General features: G+C 42.0%; 1 protein-coding gene across 8 annotated transcripts in view; it reads right to left on the reverse strand.

Annotated features, from left to right (window-relative positions):
* Nfia (nuclear factor I A) overlaps window positions 1-21,646 on the reverse strand; it is a 342,338-nt gene that overhangs the window by 22,980 nt on the left and 297,712 nt on the right. For 6 of the 8 annotated variants that reach the window (XM_050136416.1, XM_050136417.1, XM_050136414.1 and 3 more), the window contains one exon: window positions 8,177-8,268. The exons of the other annotated variants lie outside the window; for them this stretch is intronic. In XM_050136416.1, the coding sequence (XP_049992373.1) occupies window positions 8,177-8,268 (92 nt within the window). The remainder of the gene's footprint in view (window positions 1-8,176; window positions 8,269-21,646) is intronic. 8 annotated transcript variants of the gene reach the window in all.

Here is a 21,646-nt window from a genome sequence, read left to right on the forward strand (position 1 = left end):
TGTGTGAAGTCAGGGCACTCCCATTCCACAGCTAGTGGCTTTATGCATGTTCTAGAGAAATCAGACTAGAGTGGTAAGGACACGTCTCCTATCCCAGAATGATGGAGACATTCCTCTTCTGTGCAAACTATTAGCCAGCTGTCTCTACCTCCTGCCTGTTACCTACAGCCCCACTACTTACTCTCTGAGTCACTGATACAGAGCTGAAAAACTGTTCGCAGGGTTGTAAAAATATTGGAAACAGTAAAGAAGACATGTCTGGCTGTGCAAGGACCAGAAATGAATTGAAAACCAAGTGAGTGATGGATCTGAAGTGTTTGGGCCGCAGTGGCCATGCTGCATTGCAGGACCGCACTGCAGGCTCGAACGTGGTGCAGTGTGTACTTCTGCCTGACCATCCATGCATCTTCCCACTGTGCAACACCAACAAGTGCTGCCTGAATCACCTCAGTTTGTAGAGAGATTATTGCACATTATGAATTATAATGTTTTTATTAATCATGCAGAGCTTTCTGTGCTTACAGAAGCATAATGATTTCATTACGGAAAAACAAAGACTTTAAATATTTTCCTACTATTGTTCCAACTGTCAGCATGTTCCTATCAGATTAGTTTGATTATCATATTAGATCTTTGGGTTATCTTGGAACATTTAATTAAAACTTTTTTTGTGTGTGTTGTTGACTTGAGTTTCATAAAACATTTGTTAAATGAATTTTGGTTTGTATATGGATAGAATTTCCAACAATTTCTCGATGGCCCTAAACAGGCTTCTGCCAGTTTGCTAATAGGCATTTATTACAAACGATATTCCCAGTATTGATAATTATAAAATCAAAATGTTGATGAACTCTGAAAAGTGTTGAAGATCATCTACATCTTGCAGTATCAGATAAATGATCACATCAATTTCATAAGTATACAAATTTACTGAAATCCTTAATAAATTATAAATCATATGCCTATCAAAATTACTTTATAATGAATTTCTTTATGATTAATTATAAGTAAATGTTTGATTTGAACACTAGTTTTAAATACCTATAAACCTGAGGTCAGGTAATACTCGTGGGGCAAGGGTGGGTGGAAGTGAGAAGCGAGAACAGTCTTGTTCCTGGTTTCCTCCACTCTTCCACACTCCTCAACATAACAACCATCACATCTTCAATATTTTCTCTTCTTCCTCTATGATATCTTAATTTCCCCCTGAAATTACCTCTCTATTGCTGTTGATTTCATATTAATGTTGAGGGGAAAAGGCAGCAATATTTACCAGCAATATTTACTTGTGAGACTGCATGGTCCACACCACAATTCTTAGAATGCTTATCAGTTTATACCAACTAAGATTCTCCCTCCGTCTTTTTATTTTGGAGACAGGCGCTGCACCATTTCCAGCATGCTGGATGACAGGAATGCAACATGCTCTGGAGAAAAGAAGGTCCCACTGGTTGAATGAGTTTTAAAGAGAGTCACATAGCTTGCCAGGGCATCAGCTGCCAAGCCCAGGTGCCCTTGCACTATTCCATGCTGAGGGCTCCTCTGAGTTCTTGCCGAATAGGAGGCACGGCTTTGTGCCCTGGCCCTACAACCTTGGTGATGTGGTTTGAGGAAATCACTTCCTCTTATTAAATCCGTTTTCTATGTTATTAAAACTGTAGACTAGAAATAACAACAATATATCTTTTCTAAGGGATGCTTTTAGGATCAAATGAACACACACACACATTCTGGCACATTATATATTATACACATCCGCATACACATATATACTTAACACATACACACACACATACACACACACACCACAACCTCAGATAAGAAAACAGGCTATAAAAACAAAATTACTGAGGAAAAAGAGAGAAAGCACAACCGTCACCAACATGACACTTAGCTCCTGAGTGAGGTAACAAACTCCGAGTGGAGACCTGAGGGCAAAGCACTAACTTGCACTCTCCTGAGCCTGGTCTTGGGCGAGATGGCCTATTTGTATAGAAGCCCACAAACCCTACAAGCAGCACTTCCCCCAGGCAGACTGAGAAAACATGCAGCTTAGGAGGGGGCTGAGGCAGGTCTTCAGAATGGCCGAATTCAGTTTTATTTCTACTGGACCTAGGAAGCGGGAGCCTGGCCTAAAAGCATCTCCGGGGACAACAGTCGTAAGGTTTCACTGTACACAGCTAGGTGTGAAGATGGTGTTTGGGAAAGTTAGCTAGGAGGAAACTGAGTGAAGCCTTGGCTCCCTCAGTACCTTGGTGGAGTTTACTCTTTCTTTAGATTGCCAAGTGCCAATGCATGCCAGCTATAGAACCCTAAGGCGCACAGGCCCCAGACTTGGAGCTATGGGGTGGTTAATACAGAATACCAACTTGGCCAATGAGTAACTTTTCAAAGTCGGGAGCACAAGAGATTTTTATCTGCTGTTCCTCTTCAATCAGCTGAAGGAAGTGCTCAAACCCACCTGGAGGGTGGGGCAGGATGGGAAGGGACAAACACATTGTTACTCTCTAAAAGAAATCGGTTCCTTTTGTGCTCGCCGGTCGTGCCTTTGCTTAACTGCCGGGCTGTACTTATCTTTCTGTGGCCAGGAAGTCATGTGGGGTGAGTGGGCGGGAGGAAGGCAGTGGGCTTCAGCTCATGGGAATGTGCTGACAGAGCTTGGAGCTCTGTGAGGATACAATACCTGGAGTGGACATTTCTCAGAAAGCAGAGGGAGGGGTTCCCAGCTGGCCGGAAAGGATTCTAGTTGTATCTGCTCGGTCTGGGGAAGGTAGAGGTGCATGCTTCCTTTCTTAGGATGGTCTCAAATGTTACCTATCACCTGGTTGGCAAGAATTAAAAATGGCGTGTGTGTGTGTGTGTGTGTGTGTGTGTGTGTGGTGTGTTTAGGAATAATGTACAAGAACCTTATTATCAGACTAAAGTTAGATGAGGACAGAAAAACAATCCAGTCTCTCCTGTCCCTTCTACTCTATGGAATAGTCTAAGAGCCATTCTGTGCTTTTGAAACCCCTTAGCCTATTCACTATGACTTTACTTTTTTCTTCGGAGACAGGTTCTTTTATAGCATAGTCTAGTCTAAAACTCTCCATGTAGCCCAAGCTAATCTTAAACTCATGATCCTCCTGCCTCAGCCTCCCAAGTCCTGGGATTATAGCTGTGTGGCCATGCCTAGTCACACTGCACCACTAAAGTCAGTGCTATTATTTCTTCATGTTTGTTTTTTCTACTGCATTTTCTAGAACTTCAGGGCAGTCAGTATTCCTTGCATTTTGTAAGTGTTAAAAAATATAATAAGCAGTTAAATAAATATTAAAGTGGTTGAAATTGTGAAGAGTTTTACAGATTGCTTAAGTTGTGGTTAGGACTTCAGCCAGGCCTCAGGAACGTGACACCAAGATTGGGCATGGATTGCAAACCTCTTCACGTCTCTATACTCCACTTCCTCTGTGGATGGCTACCCAAGGTGGCATCAGGTAAGGGAGTGGGTGTCAGTGCCATGGTTCACCCTGTGGAAACTTTTCTGGATGGTGCATTCATTGTGAACTCGAGGCCAACGTGGTCACACTATAGGCAGTGTACTGTAGGGTGAGGCAGCTGAGACTTATTTAGCAGAAGTTTCAGCAACCTGGAACTATACCAAGCTGAGCCAGTCTCCTGGGGTTTTAAGTAGCATTTCAGACGGCACAGCTCTGTTGATGCAGAGTGGTAACAGCTCCGGTGGTAGAGAGAAAATGCTTGTTTTTAATACTGTTAGCGTTAATTTTTCATTGTAAAGAATTCCTCCTCATCAGAGTTCTGTAGGTTAAACAATTTTTATTTGAACATTTGAATTGAGCCGGAATCAAGATGAGCTCTCTGTTCAGTCTTCCTGTGTGAGAACGTATATATCTATTTATTAACTGGTTGTTAATAAATAGTGAACTTTTTTTTTGCTCTAAGTAAATGCCTGTTCATAATAGTTCTTGGTTTTAGAGACCAGATTAGATCAGGGGATACAGTCACAATGGCCCCCAGCTTTCTATCTGAAGAGTGGCAAGGTCTGTATCATTAAGGGCTGAGTGCGGCACATCGATGGTGCACAAAGAGAGTAAATACTCAGGCGTTCTCCACGAGTTAGCATCAACCACCGTGGGGACAGACACTGAAAAAGATGAGCTGCAGGAGGAGGTGAGATATAAGTTCTCAGAGCAGGTAGGCTTTCCATAGTCCACAGGGAGCTGGCCACGTCTCCTGGTGAGTGCAGCTACAATGTAAGCAGGAGTAAGGCGTGGGCCAGGCGACAGGTGCAGAGGAAGCAAGCAGAGGAACCAGGAGGAAGAAGAGGACAGATCACTTGGCAGAGCAGCTAGCCAGAGTATGAATGGAAACGGGTGTAAGAGGGATGCATTTGTCCCTCGACGACCGAGGATCCTCTGGAGTAAAAGTAGACTGGCAGAGAAAGAGGGGGACAACAGCTTTCAATTATCCATGCCATCGTTCCTCACCAATCATTGCAGATGATGAATAGGTGTAATAAAAGCCAATATTCCATTTCTCCAATTTACATGAAAAGGAGGTCATAATACATTGTTACGCAGAAGAAACAGCAGGTTACTAAACAGTGCATGTAATACGACCTTATTTTTGCAATATACTTGAATGTGTAGAAACAGCCAGGGTGGATTTATATAGAAACATTAACAGTAGGACTACTAGTGATTCTTATTATTTCTCTCATCTGTATTTCCCACAATTAACATGTATCATGACTGTAATAAGATAAAATCACCATGGAAAAATAGGTTTTATCTTTTGGTGATAGGTTTATGCATCTTACTATGATGTTATCTAGATTCATCCATACTGTGGCAAGTATCAGGATGCTCTTCATTTTAAGAAATGACAACTCTTACATCGCATGTGTAAACCATATTTTAGGATAGATGTTTTCGAAGCAATTATGAAACTTCCAAACTCACCAAGAAAAATGTCTGCATTAGAAGGTATAGGGAATAAGTAGATAAATGGAAGAACCATCCTCTCTAGGATGGCATAGGAATGCCAAGAGATTTCCACCAGGAAATGGGTTTGGGGGAAAGGAGGACCATTTCATCTCACATCTGTTCATGAACTCAGTGCTGGATTCTTCTGTCTTGTTCTCAGACAGGGTCTCATCATCCATCCCAGGCTGGTCTGGAACTTTCAGTCTTCCTGCCTCTGCCTCCCAAGTGCTGGATTATAGGCAAGGGTTCCTGTTCCTGGCTCTTCTGCATTTACAAATCTGTCTGGATGACTCCGACTTTCACTCATGAAGAGGCAGAGATAAGGAAAACATCTGTCTGACTGACTTTATTGGTGGAGCGTCAGAGAGCAAACTTCTGATCCCCTTGGAAAGCTTTCCTAATTTTAGCTAATACCAACTTTTGGGCCTTACAGCAAAGCTATCTAACGACAACCACAAGCTTGCTTAGGAAGTGAAAAATCTGGGGGTATTCAAATTATATTGTTAAAAACCTTGTTAGCCAACACCGGTGTTACAGGTTTATTAGAACAACTCCTTTTGAGACTGAGGCAGAAGAGCATGGCCCAGCTGGACTACTGAGTGAGTTCAAGGTCATCCTGGGCAATTTAGTAAGAACCGGTCTTAAAAGTTTTTGAAAAGTAAAAACAAGACTTGGGATCAGTGGTAGAGCCTAGCATCTATGAGGTAATCCCCTGTACAGCATGCATACATGTACACACACACACACACACACACACACACACACACACGCACACACACACACACACACACAGAGTGATGGTTTGACTAGGTATGGCCCCCCATGTTTGCTTGACCCATGGGAGTGGCATTATTTAGAGGTGTGACTTTGTTAGAGGAGGTGTGTCCCTGTGGGGATGGGCTTTGAGGTTTTTTTTTTATGCAGAAGCTACAGCCAGTAAGGCACACTCCTTTTGTTGCCCATGGATCAAGATGTTCAACTCTCAGCTCCTTCTCCAGCACCATGTCTGCCTGCATGTCCTGCTATGAAGATAATGGATCAAAATCTCTGAAATTGTAAAGCAGCCCCAATTAAATATTTTCCTTTATAAGAGTCGATGTAGTCATGGTGTCTCTTCACAGCAATAAAAACTGAAGACACACTCACACACACACACCCTGTAAAAAAATAACTAACTAATGACTTCTTACAAGGAGGCTGTATTTAAGGTCTACTGTTACTTGTCATCTACATCTAATACTTATTTTGAACAGTTTATTCTTAAAATGTTAGCATATACATCATAAAATAGTAATATTTGGGGAATGCAAATTTTATTTTTAAGGCATAAGACTAGATAGGTACACAGAGAGGGTGGAAAGAGACAGTTCCATCCCTACGACTTCTCATGAGATGATTAGGGATGGCTTTCTTCAAGCCAAATGTGACAGGTGTCACCGTGGTAAGAACATTTAAGCTATTGTCACCACAATGCCAAATATTTAGTGGAAAACAAAAAGAATTCAGTTCTAGATGCCAATACGGGACCTAAATGACATCATCCATCCAGATGCGTGCAAAATCTGGATTGTTAGGAATTGAAGTTTTGTGGTCAACATCATGAAGACTTGGTTTTTCAGCTAAACAAGGCACTTATGAAACAAAGTCATACTGGAAAAACACATTTTCATTATAGAGAGATAAATGAAAAAGGCACATACAGCTTAGGTTATGTGAATTAGTTTGTATAAAATATCATGCAAAATACCAAACAAGATACTTCAAAGTTGCAGTTTTCAGGTTCTCAACGAATCGATTTGAGCATACCCAAGCTTTGAAACAAAAAAACCGAAACAACCATCCAACTGAACTATGGGAGGCCCTCTGGCTTACCCTTCGCTGTGCCAGAACATGGAAGTTCAACGCACAAAGCTAAAGCATCTTCTAAGACAGATACTCTCAGGCAATGGTACAACTTCAAACCACCGGTAAAACATCTGAATATTTGAAGGCATGACAAAGTAAGCAAATAAGTGGGAAAATTTTAGGAGAGGTACTGAGTAGGGTTTTAATCTCAGACACCACGTGCAAGCCAGAGATTCAAGGGGAGAGGGGTCCCTTTTCTCAGGCCCTCCCGTTTTGGCTTAGCGCTGGACTTTGTGGGGTGCTGCTTCAGGGTGGGAAGGAAGGAGAAGCAGCACTGTGGATAAGCGCAGTAAAGCAGAGCCCTGTAAGAAGGCAGCGGACTCAGGAAGCACCTGACTGTACTTATACACCAGGCAGCTGACGCCACACAGCTGAGCACAGGCACAGAACCGCACGGAGAAAATGTCAAGCCATGCTAAGAACCTCGTGGACAAAATAATTTCTTAGAGCCAATTAGGAAATACATAGCCATATTCTAGTTAGGAAACGGAGGAGTCGTTTATTCTTCAAGCTTGGACCTCATTCTGTTTTTATTAAACCTCTACACATACTCCTTGGGACCCAGAGGTTTGTTGCTTCTCAGCCCTCAGCGGGCACTTCAAGCCTGTTTTGAAAGAGCTCCTCTTAGCCTACACAGATCCAAACACAACTCTCTCTTGTGCTGGGTCAGCTCTGGGGATTCCGAGTTCTACTGTCAATCAGCCACCTCCACATGACTTTCGGCTTAGCCCCTCCCACTCTCAGCACCTTGCTTCCCCAGTGGCCAGCAATTACCTCCTTGGGACCAACATCAGTAACTTAATAAAGAGCTTAGAAACCCTTTGTCCTCACCCACCCCCCTTTCTTTTAGAAAGTTTGCCAGTTTCCCGGGGCCATAAAATGAGAGGAGTGGCTGGTCTCCCTCCCCACATATGCTTCGATACCATGGAAACCAGGTTCCATGGGGCACATGTCTGTCTGCTTACAGCTAGAGAGACATGGCTGCCTCAAGGAGGGAATGCACACAGTCCAGCCTAGCAACCTTAACTTGCCATGGCAAAAGCAGTCTGGCCCAGAAGCCCCCCTCTCCTAGCCCAATACCCTAAGCAAAGATCCCAGGACCATTGTTCATGGTTCCTGAGAACAAGGGGAAAACATGGCTTACAGGGCTGGGAGAGATGGAGTCAGGAGGAGAGGAACTGAAGAGGGGCTCAGGCATGTGGCCTGGTGCGCCCCGAGACACATTAAACTGCACCTGATCAATAAAACACGCTGCACCACATACGGAAAAGATGAGAGCGGCCCACCTGTGTCTGTTGAGGGATATTTACAAAGCTTGGATCCCGTGGTCCAACACTGACGAATCGGTTTGCGGGGGAGGTGCTGGGTGTCGAGTAGGCTGTGAAGGGAAGGGACACATGCGTTCAGGAAGCAGCACGAGATTGCACACACAAACAACACCAAAACACACAGTCTCTGAGCCTGTGCAGCTGATTAATGCAAACGCTGGAGCTAGCAAAGGATCTGGCTAGCGAAGGGGGTGGGGGTGGGCAGGGATTGACACCCGGGGACCGCTGGAGTTAAAGGACATGGAGTTGGTGCTCAGAGGAGTTGTTTTCTCCTCCCATCATCCAAATTAGAACATGCAGGACATTTGCGAAGTTTACTGTGTATGTTAAATATGAGCCCTGGGGTGGAGAGAGATACCCTGGTCTTAGCGATAGGGAGAAAGAGGTGAAGTAGGAAACGGAGGGCCCCGTTCATTTTATAGCCATGCTTTCTCAACTGCTACACTTGGACGAGCCACAAGCCAACTCTGGGCCTCCACAGCTAGAGATGGAAGAGGCATGTAAGGAAGGAATGAAGGGGATCTCCAGGAAGGAGGAGGGAGCAGCCTTTCAGGGCCAGCCGCGTGTCTAGAATCTTCATGATGCCAGGTGTGCTTAAAACCTCTGAGTTGCCACTTGTCCCTTCTTAGGACCTTTGCAGATGCAAACTGAGCTCCTCGGTTATCACATTAGAGTTCACTAACCTCACTATACATGGAAGACTTGTTGGTTTGTGTTTAGGAGCTTCTTTGATGAAGAAAAGAAAATCAGGGGCTTTTTGTGAACCCAAATAAATTTGGATGCTGCATGAATTCACATTACCACAAACTTCAAAAATTATTTCTTTGTTCTAGAGTCTTTAGATTGCTATTTAATTGTAACTTTTATTTTTAATTCTCTCTCTCTCTCTCTGTGTGTGTGTGTGTGTGAATATGTACATGTGGATACATATACCTAAGGAACTCAGATTCTTATACCTAAGGTGTCAGATTCCCTGGAGCTGGAGTTCTGGGCAGTTGTGAACTGCCTGACACAGGGGCTGGAGATGAAACTAGGGTCCTCTGCAAGAGCAGTACCTATTTATAACTACTGAGCTAGTCCCAAATGTCTATATTCTAAAAGCAATTTTTCAAAACTATCTCTAGATGTACACTATCTAAAGGGGAGGAGGGAAAGACCTCACAATTCTGCCAGGGCAGTTTTGCCTTTGTTGACAGCACCCATTTCTCCTTGAGGTTCTGCTCTACAGAAGAGGGCCCATGCTGCTTGTTCCCACTCTTAAACACACACAGGGATATGATTCCTACTAACTTGGCCCAAGTCCTGTTGGCTACGCTGGAAAGAGATGAGCCGTGCAGACAGGCCTGTGATGGTCACATAGCATAGCTGAGACATGGTGTAGCTGAGTTAAAATGCTGAGCACAGTATGGACTCCAGGGCCCTCAGAGGTCAGGGTAGGATCGTTCTAGCAGCCGTCATCCAATAGTGGCTTTACACAGAAGGATAAGGATGCTTCATGTCATAGTCTACTAATGGGAATCTGCTGATTTCCTCTGGGACACCTTCTACACCAGGCAGGTTTGAGTTGAGAGCTAGTTCTGCGTTCAGTCACAAGCCTGAGTTACATGTGCCTCTTAGCCTATGACTTTGCTTTGATACACTCTAGGAAATATCAAAAAAAAAAAAAAACGTAAATGGAAAATGTGAATTATAGTTGCCTGGCAGTATAGTTACCTGTTTTTTTAGAACACAAAAGAATGGAAGAGAGAGACAAGATGGAGGCCAACACTGAAATCTCCTCTTGAATCTGTTACTTAGCGGGGAAAGTATTCTTTTCATTGTGAATAGGTGGGTGGTTTACACAGGCAGAGAAACACGTGGACATATGGCTGGGTTCTGAAGCTATGCGAATCATACGTTTCTGCAGCAGGAGCCTTTAGTCTGACGGTCCTGACGACACAGTGCACTGGACAGCTGTTTAGCAAAGGCACGCAGCAAATTGTCTCACTGCATTTTTGTCATACTGATAACATCCCAAACAAGCACACTAACTGACCACAGCATACATGCTGGAGTGTGTATGTGTGCTTTGCTACACTGGTCACAATAAACTGGCTTAGTTTGGAAAGGCACTAGCTATTTTTGCTAGATTTAAATGTTGACATTATTACTTTAATTTGTTTTCTCTTCCCATAATCCAAATTAGAACATGCAGGACATTTGCAAAGTATACTCTGTATGTCAAATATGAGCTCTGGAGTAGAAAGATATGTAGTTTTTTTTTTTTTTTTAACTCTTTGGGGGCTCACCACCCAGCTCCCAAATAAATACACAGAGACTTATTTTTACTTATGAATTCTGGGACTTAGCATGGCTTATTTCTAGCCTGCCTTTTTAACTTAAATTATCCTGTTTCTCTTTAACTACATTTTGCTGCCTCTAGGCTTTTTACCTTTTTATTCTATATATCTTCCTTTTCTTCTTACTCCATGGGTGACTGTGTGGCTGTGTGCTTGGCCCCTGGCCTCCTCCTAGCCTTCTTCTTTTCTTGTCCCCCCCCCTCTTCCCTAGATTTCTCCTCTTATTTAGTCTCATTACCCACCAGCCCCACCTATTTCTCTTTCCCACCTAGCTCTTTATTAGACCAATCAGGTGTTTTAGGCAGGCAAAGTGACACAGCTTTACAGAGTTAAACAAAGGCAACATAAAAGAACGCAACACATTTTTGCATCATTAAACAAATGTTCCACAGCAACAATGAGTATAACATATCTTTAAGTAACATTCCACAACAGAGATAGATCCTGGTCTTAGTGACAGGGAGAGAGGAATGAGGTAGGACTTCTTGCCTTTGAATGAAGTGAATGAAGATTTAGTGCACAAACAACAGAATTACTAGGAAGGGAGAATCGTTTAATTCCCTCTTCAGACAAATCACAATAGTTTTCTGAACAACTCAGAAGGTCTCTAATGCGCCAAAGCACTACTCAAATGCCAAAGTTTATTCTGCTTAATAAAAACAAGATAGTGGTCCTGAGAGAGGTGGTAGTGTGTTCACACTTATTTACCCCGAGGACTGTGGATGCCAGTGCTGCAGTCTTGTGCTTAGGAAACATGGTTCTACAGAAAGACAGCTTCTGGGCACATTTACAGACGTAGAAAAGGCAAGGGAAGGAAGGAGGGCTGGAAGGAAGGAAGACAAGGAAGGAAGCAAGCAAGGAAGAAGACAAGGTAGAAAGACAAGGAAGGAAGGAAGGAAGGAAGGAAGGAAGGAAGGAAGAAAGGAAGGAAGGAAGGAAGGAAAGAAATTCTGGTGTCTCTTCCATATTATAGCTATAAAGGGCAGAAGTTCAACTCTAACAGGATGTTAGTTCCTGAAAAGATATGATGGAAGTTGAATTTGATTTCCTTCAATAAAATTATGGAATCAGGGACTTGTAAAAGTCCTCAGCAAAACAGCAAAACCTCAGCTGAAATTTAAAGAAATAAACATATAGCATAGCAAATCAGTTATATACACACAAACAAAAGTTTCCAAAATGAACAGAACATCAGGAAAAGATGGGCAATGTGGTAATTAACTGCACACAACTGTTACAGTGCTGTTACACCATATGTATAGCTTTCCTGATAATTCTTGTCCTGTTCATAAGACCAATAATCAGACGCTGTGGGAAGAGCTCCGGGAATTCATGAAATCTGGAAAATAGATATTGGGGGATTGCTGTAGGCATTCTGAGACTTCTGAAGGAGAGAACCAGGGGTAACTAGTGACTGTCTTTATGCCATCTACGGGGATTCCGTTTTAGCTACAGAATATTCTTTTAAAAGTCCTTGTTTAAAATCTAATTGCTATTCATTTAGTGGCTTCTTCAGAAACAAAGTATTTGTTTTGGTTTTTGGACATCTGTCTGACATAGCCATGGTCAGTTTCCCTAACACCACGGAAGAATGTTTTATTAGCAGCTGCCGCCAGCTCTTTGTACTATCTGATGACATTTTAGGTGGGCCTTTACCACATAGTCTTAAGTACCAAAGTTAAAACCACAGTTGCTCTCCCCCACCCCTATTCTCCTGGGCTCCTCCTTTCACGTGCACGTCTAATCCCACACTCCCTCAGGAAGGACAGATACTCTCTTGCCATTGTAAGAACAAAGGGGCAAATTGTTCAAGAATCTTTCTCGCAATATCAGCAACAGTTTAACAGGGTCTCAGAATGGTGGAAACCGAGAGGTAGGCTTGGTGGCAGAGAGAGAGAGAGAGAGAGAGAGAGAGAGAGAGAGAGAGAGAGAGAGAGAGAGAGAGAGAGAGAGAGAAGAGAGAGCCCTTCAACATTACTCTTCACAGCTCTTAGTTTTGAACTCAGCAATGGGTATAGTCTGTAAAGTTACAGTTGGTGTCTTGGCCTCTTTTTCTGAATCAGAAAGAACAAGGGATACATGTGGATAAGGAAGGAGACAACAGCATCTCCAGAGGAATTAGCACCAACTGCAGCAACCCTGTGATGGGGAACCTCAGCCAATCACATTCTGTTTTGGGTGTGTTTCCCTTGGGCCAAAAAAACCATATAAAACATCCATGTACGTTCGTCTCCTCCTCTTTGTTTTCCTGCGTTCCTGAATTGCTGGAACCCTGGTTTTGTAAGTTCCCCTTCTTCCCTTTATTAAAGTTGAATATTTTATATTAGAGCTAGTCTGGTTAATTCTAACTGCCGATCGATCACGGCCCTTCAACCCTGACCCAGAGACACTTACTTGCTCCTGATGTTAAGAATTTGGCAGGTGTATTTTTGAATGGAAATTATTACTATCCTGCCTTTGGAAAAAAAAAGTAGAAAGATGTTACTCCTAGGATATCTATATTAGAGTCAACTGATATTTCACATATAATCTCCCAAATCTGACAAATTAGCAAATTCAGTTTGTGCTGCTCCTTTGGAGCTAGGTAGATGGGCAGACGGCTTTAAGGTCTAGCGTAGCAGCTGAAGCGTGATAGGGAAGGTAGAAAGGAAGACTGCCGGGGAATGTGTGACTGCAAATGGGCCCTCTTTGAAAATTCAGATTGGTCTGCATCCACAGGCTCTCCAAGGAAGCTGAATGGTGGGTTTCCTTGGGGCTGAGCTGCTTGCTGGTGCTGGCTGGGGACATATCAGCACAAGTGTGGGATCTTGTAGCATAAAAAATAACGCAAGAGACCAGGTGAACTCTGGCTTCTGAGTTTACTTCCAGTTGCTAGCATCAACCCTTGCAGGTGGACCCACCTTCTGCTGGAAAGTGTCAAGAGAGATTTGTCTCTTGTTTCATTAAAAGACACAACTTGAAAGTGGCAAACACCCTCTTTCTTAGTTCGCGTAGATCCACCAAGTCTAATGTCTGGAGTCCACCAGAGAGTTATTTTAATGTACTCATATGTTCTCTACCCCAAAGATGCTTCTCTGTACACTTGCCATATGCCGGCCTCTGTTTCACACACTGTTGCAGACAAAGGTGACAAAGATGCCTGCTGTCCTCAGATGTCAGAGTCAGCTGAGGAAATGCAAGTTTCAAAAATGAGTATGAGAATCTGAAAGTAATACAGATAATCTGTGGGCTGTTCAAGACAGACCGTGACACCCTCTAAGAGGAAAAGGAAGACGTTTTAGAGGAGACGGAGATGACTTTTGAGATGTGTGTGAAGGAGTGGAGTGGACAGGTTCCTGGAGACAGGATATCACAGAGGAAGTAGCATACGTCAGGAAGAGAGGATGCAGTCTCAGAATGATGTTTTGCCATTTGCAAAGAGAAGGCTCAGTCTGAAGGATTGGAAACCTGAACATTTGAAAAATGAAGGGGAAGAGGTCCATGAAGTTAATTTTCCTTTAAAAGGAAGAAATAAGATATAGAATAAACAAAAACAATGTATCTTGGTTCCAGCACAACAGTCAGTAAGCCCCCTCCCCCTTGGGACCTTTCCCTTCTGATCCTGTACACCATTGCTCAGCTCTTACAGTCTCTCTCTCTCAGAAACTCATTTTTGGGTTTTCCTCAAAACTTTAGTTTCATTCCAAAGATCCTTGTGATTTTACAACCTGCCCAGGGAATGTTCAGTTACTGTAACAAGGGTAACCAAAGCAAGCTTGGAAATAACAGACTTATTTCTGAATAATATTGAGTCTTCAAACAACCGCCATGTTATTAAATGATTCTCAGTGACACCTGACCATGATGGATGTTGGTAAGTTGCAAACTGAAGCACCTTGTTAAATAGTGTTCCAAAATTTTAACTTCCTGTCATGTTTCATATTGTGTGTTGGGGGGTGGATGAGAAAAATTCCTTTAAAAAATACTAAAACTATTAAAGAGATTAGTGAATTTATAATGGAAGCCATTACTATTGAATTATTTTATGGATTTGAACAGCAGATAGCTCCAAGGTTACTAGAGAATGCTGGAGAATACCGGAGCCTTTCTTTGTCAAATAAATCTACTGGTATGAGCCCGTCTTATTGATTTCACAGAGCTGGGGACAACATTAGGAGCTTAAGTCCTTCGAAAGTCAGAGCTTTAGAGAGCTTCCCGTGCATGGATGACGATACTGTTAGTTCTCGTCTGAAATCTAGAAGATCACCATTCCTAATTCCCACAGTTTGGATCAACCCCGTACAGTCGGTTCTCATCTCACTCTATCATCCCCTCCAATCTTCTGTCTTCACAAACAAGTTACATCCAAGAAGCACAGCCATCGGTAAGTTATGACAGAACAGCATATCCACCAGCTTCCTTCCCGGAAAGCTAATGCATTAACTTTAATATATTGGCATTACTAACATGTCCAATAACAGTGTGCATGACAAGTCTATGGCCAACTGCTTGCAGAAGGCCTGGAAGGAGTCAACTCAGCCAGACGGCTTTGCTTTTGGTATTTCTGGTTGTATGGAGGTTCCTCAGCACTGGCAGGACGGTTGGAGGCACAGGTACACAGAGAGAGGGAACTGAAGCGATTTCTCAACTGAAGATGCTAAAATCTGTGCCAAAATGTGGCACTTCCTCATGAGTGTTTCCAGCACCGTTCTATTCAAACTGACCATAACTTAATTTATTTTAAAAAAAATCATAGTTGAAAAGGAGAACAGGCTTTGTTTCAGTTTGTTTCTGAGAGCTAATCTAAATTCTGTAACTGTTATTTATTTTTGTATCAATGCTGTGTGTTGCTCCAATTGATAGGACATGTTTATTGATTCAAGGAGATTCTGTGGATGAAAAGGCACAGGTGAAAGTTATATTAAACAGCACGAGGAACAGACCCTGATTCAGCTGGGGGTTGCTAAAAAAAGAAACGTAGATCGATATATTGGCTCATTCTCCCTTGAAAAGCTCCTGCAACCTCTCAGAAGGCTGTGTAACTCTGGAAAGCCTACTCATGGGAATTTATCTTCAGCAGACAGTAAGAATACTGATAAAGATTTATGCTCCAAGATGTTCATTACAGTATTGCTTATAATAGTGACAAGCTGGAACCAACTTATGAGGTAATGCCTCATAAAGACAGTGGAGCATTCTAGAGACAACTGTGTCTTCAAATAGTAACTGATGACGTCACAATGTGCTTGCAATGTGAAACAAAATCACCTTACAGGGCTGTAATATGCTCATGGACACACCTATATATACATTTATATGTGTACGATGCTCAGTTAGGGCTGAAATGCGAATAGAAAACGGATGATTGGAAAATAGGCTAAAGTGATTACCTCTGAAGAGTGAGGTGGTGAGCACTTTATCAATACCTTCTAGGGACGCTTCGCTTTCTTCTCCCTTAGACAGGGTCTTGCTATGCAGCCCGGGAAGGCCTGTAACTTGTGACAGCCTTGCCTCGGGGCCCCAAGTCTGAGACTATAGACATTCTTCACTATGACTAGATCCTCTCCGTAATTTTTAATCTTAAGTAAAGGCGGACAAATGGAACTTGAAAATAACACTACTTTTTTTTTTTAAAGGGCAATGAGACATAGCAAATAAAGGTAGAGTCAGAACATCCTGGTGGAATCTAGAACTTGTTTGAATTTTGATTGGGCAGGGCCTCTGTATGGAGCACAGGCTGGCTTCAAACTCACAATTGTGCTGGAGCCTGTGGAGTGCTACCATGCTCAGCTTGCCTTATTTGGTGCCTATTAGAAAGATGGTCTTTGCAGCCAGTTCACTTCTCCAAAATATCTGTACGTAAAGAGGTGAGGATAATACGTGTTATTTACTGTACTCTCCCTTAATCTGAATGTCTAACAGGCCGCCTTTCCAATAGAACGGTCCAGAGGGAGGTGTGGAAGAATTTCAGAAAAGACAGGAATCCTGGGTTCCTCTGTGCTTTGGGAGCAAACATTTGAAGAAAAATGTGCTGTCATCTACCCCGAGCTCACCGATTCTCAAATTTGAGGCTGAGAGAATTTACTACGCTCACAAGATATTTGTCTCCCAACAATTAAAAAATGCACTCACACTTCTTAAGAGGTCATGTTATATTGAGACTTCTCACAATTTGTAAGGGGATCAATTGCATAAGAGGAATGTTGCTGCCACTTGGCTTAGTGGCTCCACGTCCAGCACTGCAGTCCACGAGATAATTAGGTTCAAACATGTGTTCAAGGAGATGCCAGGCCCTGTTCCATAGGATGGTGAAAATGAGTGTTTAAATGGAAGGGCATGGGTACAAATTGCTTAAAACTGCATTTTGTAACTTCCTTATAAGTAAGGTATAACATTCTAGTTAAGAAAGTAGTATGTAGATATTACAGTCAGTATGATCCAAGCCAGTCCATGTAAGTCTAGGAAGGAAACAAAGGCATAAATGTACTCTGCAGAAGGATGGAAGGGAAAGTGAAGTGCTCATAATAGCTGATTGGAGGAACATACCTTTCTTTCCATATTTTTCTGTGTTTTAAAGTTTTCTTTATACACACACACACACTCACACGCACACACACACACATATAAAACCTTTAAAAAGAAATTCTTAAAACTCATGTGTCATTTCCAAAAGCACAAAGGAAAGAAAACTATGGCAGATGCAGACTTGGACTGGCTGTGGCTATTCACATGCATGCAGCCTTCTGCTCCTTTCTCTTCCCAAGGATGCCCATTCTCTTGACTGAACGCAGGACCTTGTGAATAGTGGGCAAGCACTGAGCTGCCCATCCCTTCAGTTCTCATCTTGGTGTCCCTTCCCCTTTCCTACTCTGAGTCCTACGTTTTTCATCTAACTCAGTGCCATTTTTCTTGAAATAATAAAAGCATGTCTTTATGGGGTGTTTTAGAATGTTCAAAGGAAAATCACAGTATCACGCCTGTCAAACATGTTATATGTCCTGGCCAAGCAGAAAGCACCGGGCTTTGGAGCCCAAGAGACTTGAGTTTGAGCGTTAGCTCAGGTTCGTTTTCTTTAGAGAAGGTCTCATAATTCCGCCTTGCAGCCATAATAAGTGTACCTAATGCATTTACAAGTAACGTACCCAGTGCCTGGGCTGCAACAACATTTTTTCTTTTCCTTTGCAATTAACATTTTAAGAAGATTGCTTTTATTTAGTGTGTGTGGGCGACTGCGCGCATGTCTCGGCACATGTGTGGAGGTTACAGAACAACTCGCGGGAACTGACTCTCCTTCCGCCATGTGGAGCCCACACTGCCAGACGTTATGGCAAGTGCCCTCATCCACTGAGCTACCCTGCTGGCCCCCTTTCGCAAATGAAAACCTTAAAAGATAGACTATATACAAAACAAAACGCTCTGAAAATGATAACAAATTACCGCCACAGATAGTCTGTATCCATCTGTATGCTGGGGATCCCTAAACAATGCCTGCTGTGAATGCAATACAGACTTTATGTTGAAGCCTCTCAGAAGGGGAAATATTATTTATAGAAGATAGCACATTTTGTTATTACGCTCAGGGGCCAAAGGATTTAGTGCATGAGCAAGACTGTGAGAAGGTCATTAGGCAATACTTTTAAACATAAAGAAATAATTATATTTTATAAAAGAGCAAATCAAAACTTAATATCACTTGCTTCTATTAGAGGAGCACTCCTGATAGTCTTGTCTCCTTCCTCCAGTCAACCCGGTTCTTAATTCCTAGCCCTTCATCTCAGGCAGCATTCAGTGCAAGCCACACCTCTCAGGACCCTCTACCACATAAGTAGACCTCAAAGGCTATTCTGTGAGTCTAAATAGGCTTGTCTGCATAGAAGAGCCAATAACAATTACACTGGTGGATATCTGGGGTCTCGGTCTCCCATTATAACTGACGCTTCAATGGCTACTTTAGATATAGCTTTGTTCATATATCCAAATACATGTGTTGCTTACATTTAAGATGTATGCATATATTTAAGATTTTATATGGAAATATGGAATACTTATGCTAAAAATGCTGTACATAATTACACACACATACACACACACTTGCACACATTCTATGAAGAGGCTAAACCATTGAAGGTCCTCCAATGGCCTGTTTTTCATATGTATGTTTGCCAACATCATGTTAAATTACTTTTTGGTCTTTGCTAATGGGACAGGTATAAACCTTTAAAGTTTTCATTTACATTGCTCTACATCACATGAATTAGAAGCCTTTCTAATCTTTATGTGCCTTCTTGTATTTGTTTGATTGTGGAGCTTTCTGATCCAGACTTTGAAAAGCATGTATTAAGTATTTTGGCCTTTTGTCACAAATGCTGAAAATATTTTCTTCACATTATATTTTATAATTTGCTCCATGTATTTTTCATGTATATAATTTTTGATATGTTTAGTACAGAACTTGTTGGTTTTTTCTTTGATGGATGCCTGGTTGGTATATGTGTGTATATGTATAGATGTGTGAATATCTATATTGTATTTTTCAGAGAGGCCCTCCTCTCTTAAATATTATAAATAAAGCTGTACTGTGGTTTTTAAAGATCTGTAGGTCAACCTTTTAATGATTTTTGCCTGTCTGTTTGGGTTCCAGCTGAAATTTATTTTTATAGAAGAAATATTTTTCCAGAGGGCTACTCAGCTGTCCCAGTATACTCTACTGAATACTGGATCTTTCCTTTCAAATGCCACTCTCTTCATAGACTAAACACTGTGTATTTGGGCTTTGCGATGGCTCATATATTTGAAAGCTTGGTCCACAGTTGACAGAACTGTTTGGGAAGAATTAGGAGGTGAGACCCTGTTGGAAGAGGTGTGTCACTTGGAGTGGGCTTTGCAGTTTCAAAATCCAATGCCATTTCTAATTCTCATTCTTTCATTCTCTCTCATTCTTCCCCCTCCCCCTCTTCTATCTCTCTCTCCCCCCAACTTGCAGATCAGGATGTAAGTTCTCAGCCGCTGCTCCAACATCATGCCTGCCATATTAAGCAAGTCCCCAAATAAATGCATTTCAAAATAAGCTGCCATGGTCATGGTGTCTCTTCAGAGCAGTAGAACACTAAGACTGGCCTCACTTCTGATACTCCAATGCAGAAGAATATAAAAATCAGACTATAATGGAAAAACTGGGAGTGGTGGTTTATGCCTGTAATCTGTGAACTAAGGAGGAAGCAGAATGCTAAAAGCTCCATGCCTGCCTGGGCTACATAGCAAGATGGTCTCTGTGTCTGTCTGTCTGTCTCTTATTCACTCACACACATATACAATGCTGATAACAGAAGTATTAGTAAAGAGATTAAAATTAATGGAAAAAGGATAAAGTAAGTTTTGCTCTACATCAGACACTTCCTTGAGAGGAAGCAAAAATGGCAAGGAGATTTTTGGTATTGTTCTCTCTCTTGTGTATGGTGACGGTTACAAGAATCTGTGTTAATAAAAAAATTCACAGGACTCTATGCCAAATTTTATTAAGTAGACATTTTAAAATTTAGAAAAGGATAATATAGTCTAGACATCAGTTGTGAAAAAAGTACTTTGGGAAATGGATCCATTAAGTTGGTTTTCTCTTAACTATAATCTACCATTTCTCTAAAAGACGGACCATAATCATTATGTCTTCCCCTAAATCTTTTATTTTCCGTTCTGTACCAGTGACTACTAAGGTCTTTCATGTTTCTCCACAGAGAGTTTTCGTTGCCACAGAAAAGGAAGTTTTAGGCTACTTCACAGACTCTCACGTCACAGCGAAATAGGTGAGTCCAGTTTCAAGGTGCTGGGAGGGATTCATTTTCCTATAATACTTGCTACCTCATCTCTCCATTTTTTCTTCTCCTTCTCAATCGGCTGAACAGGAAGTTTTCCTCTATGGGTTAATGTGAGGGTGAAATGGGGCCCTTCATGTAAAAGGATTCTTAAAGCACCTGTGCCCCACTGAGAGCTCGGCTCTTCTGTGGCATCCCTCTCAAGCTCCTCTCCCTAAAGCTGCCTGGTCATCTGAGAAGACGGAACCTCCAATGAGAGAAACCCCCACCAGATTGGCCTATGGGCGAGGCTATTGGGCATTTCTTTGATTGATGATTAATGTAAGAGCGCCCAGCACTTTGTGGATGGTACTACCCTTGGGCAAAGGGTTCAGAGTTACATAAGAAAGGAGGCTGGTCAAGCCATGAGGAAGTAAGCCAGTACACAGTGCCTGCCATGGCCTCTGCTTCAGCCCTTACCTCTGGGTTCCTGCTCTAATTTTATGCCCTGACTTCCTTCTATGATGAACTGTGATGTGGAACTGTAAGCTGAAATAAACCTCTTCTTCTTCGAGTTGTTTTTGTTTATGGTGTCCTATCACAGCAATAGAAACCCTGACTAAGATACATACATACAAACATACATACATACATACATACATACAGTCTGCGGTAGCAGAGAGAACATGGGAGTCCCACCATTCTACCATCAGAACGTCGTACTGAACAGGTAACCTTAATTTTCCCATTTCAGTTGTCTTGTCTATAAAATATTGACCTCAAAGGAGGGGTAGGAAGATAACACACGTGGGGAAAGAGCTCTGGTTCACACATCTAAACGTTTAAACACGTCTGTGCTTGTGGAAGATAATTGCTATGCTCTCGGTTATAGGTGCATTTTCATTTACAGAATGAAACAGATACACGATTCATTGGATACATAAAAATAAACAATAAATGTTACTTGCTATTACATGCTTCTACTTTAATAGAATTTTAGTTTAAAAAATCAAAAGTTTATAACCAAGAAGGAACGGAGGAGAAAAATGTTTATTACGAGCTTTTTTATGCACCTTAAATTGATTTTTAATTAATTAACAAAGGAAAATGTGCATATTTTATCTCCCACCATAATTTAAAAGTGCTTTCTCCTTTGCATTCTAATTTCATGTTATGATGCCAATCTTTACTTTAGGAAAAAAGTGTGGAAAATTCCATTTTTGTGGAATGAGCTAGTGCCAACCTATGGCATGAGGACTCATAGAAAACTCTCTCTCTCCTCTCTCTCTCTCTCTCTCTCTCTCTCTCTCTCTCTCTCTCTC

This window comes from Alexandromys fortis, unplaced genomic scaffold, assembly GCF_014885135.2.
Source record: "Alexandromys fortis isolate MF-2015 unplaced genomic scaffold, M_Fortis_MF-2015_v1.1 scaffold_13, whole genome shotgun sequence".
NCBI classification, from domain to species: domain Eukaryota; kingdom Metazoa; phylum Chordata; class Mammalia; order Rodentia; family Cricetidae; genus Alexandromys; species Alexandromys fortis.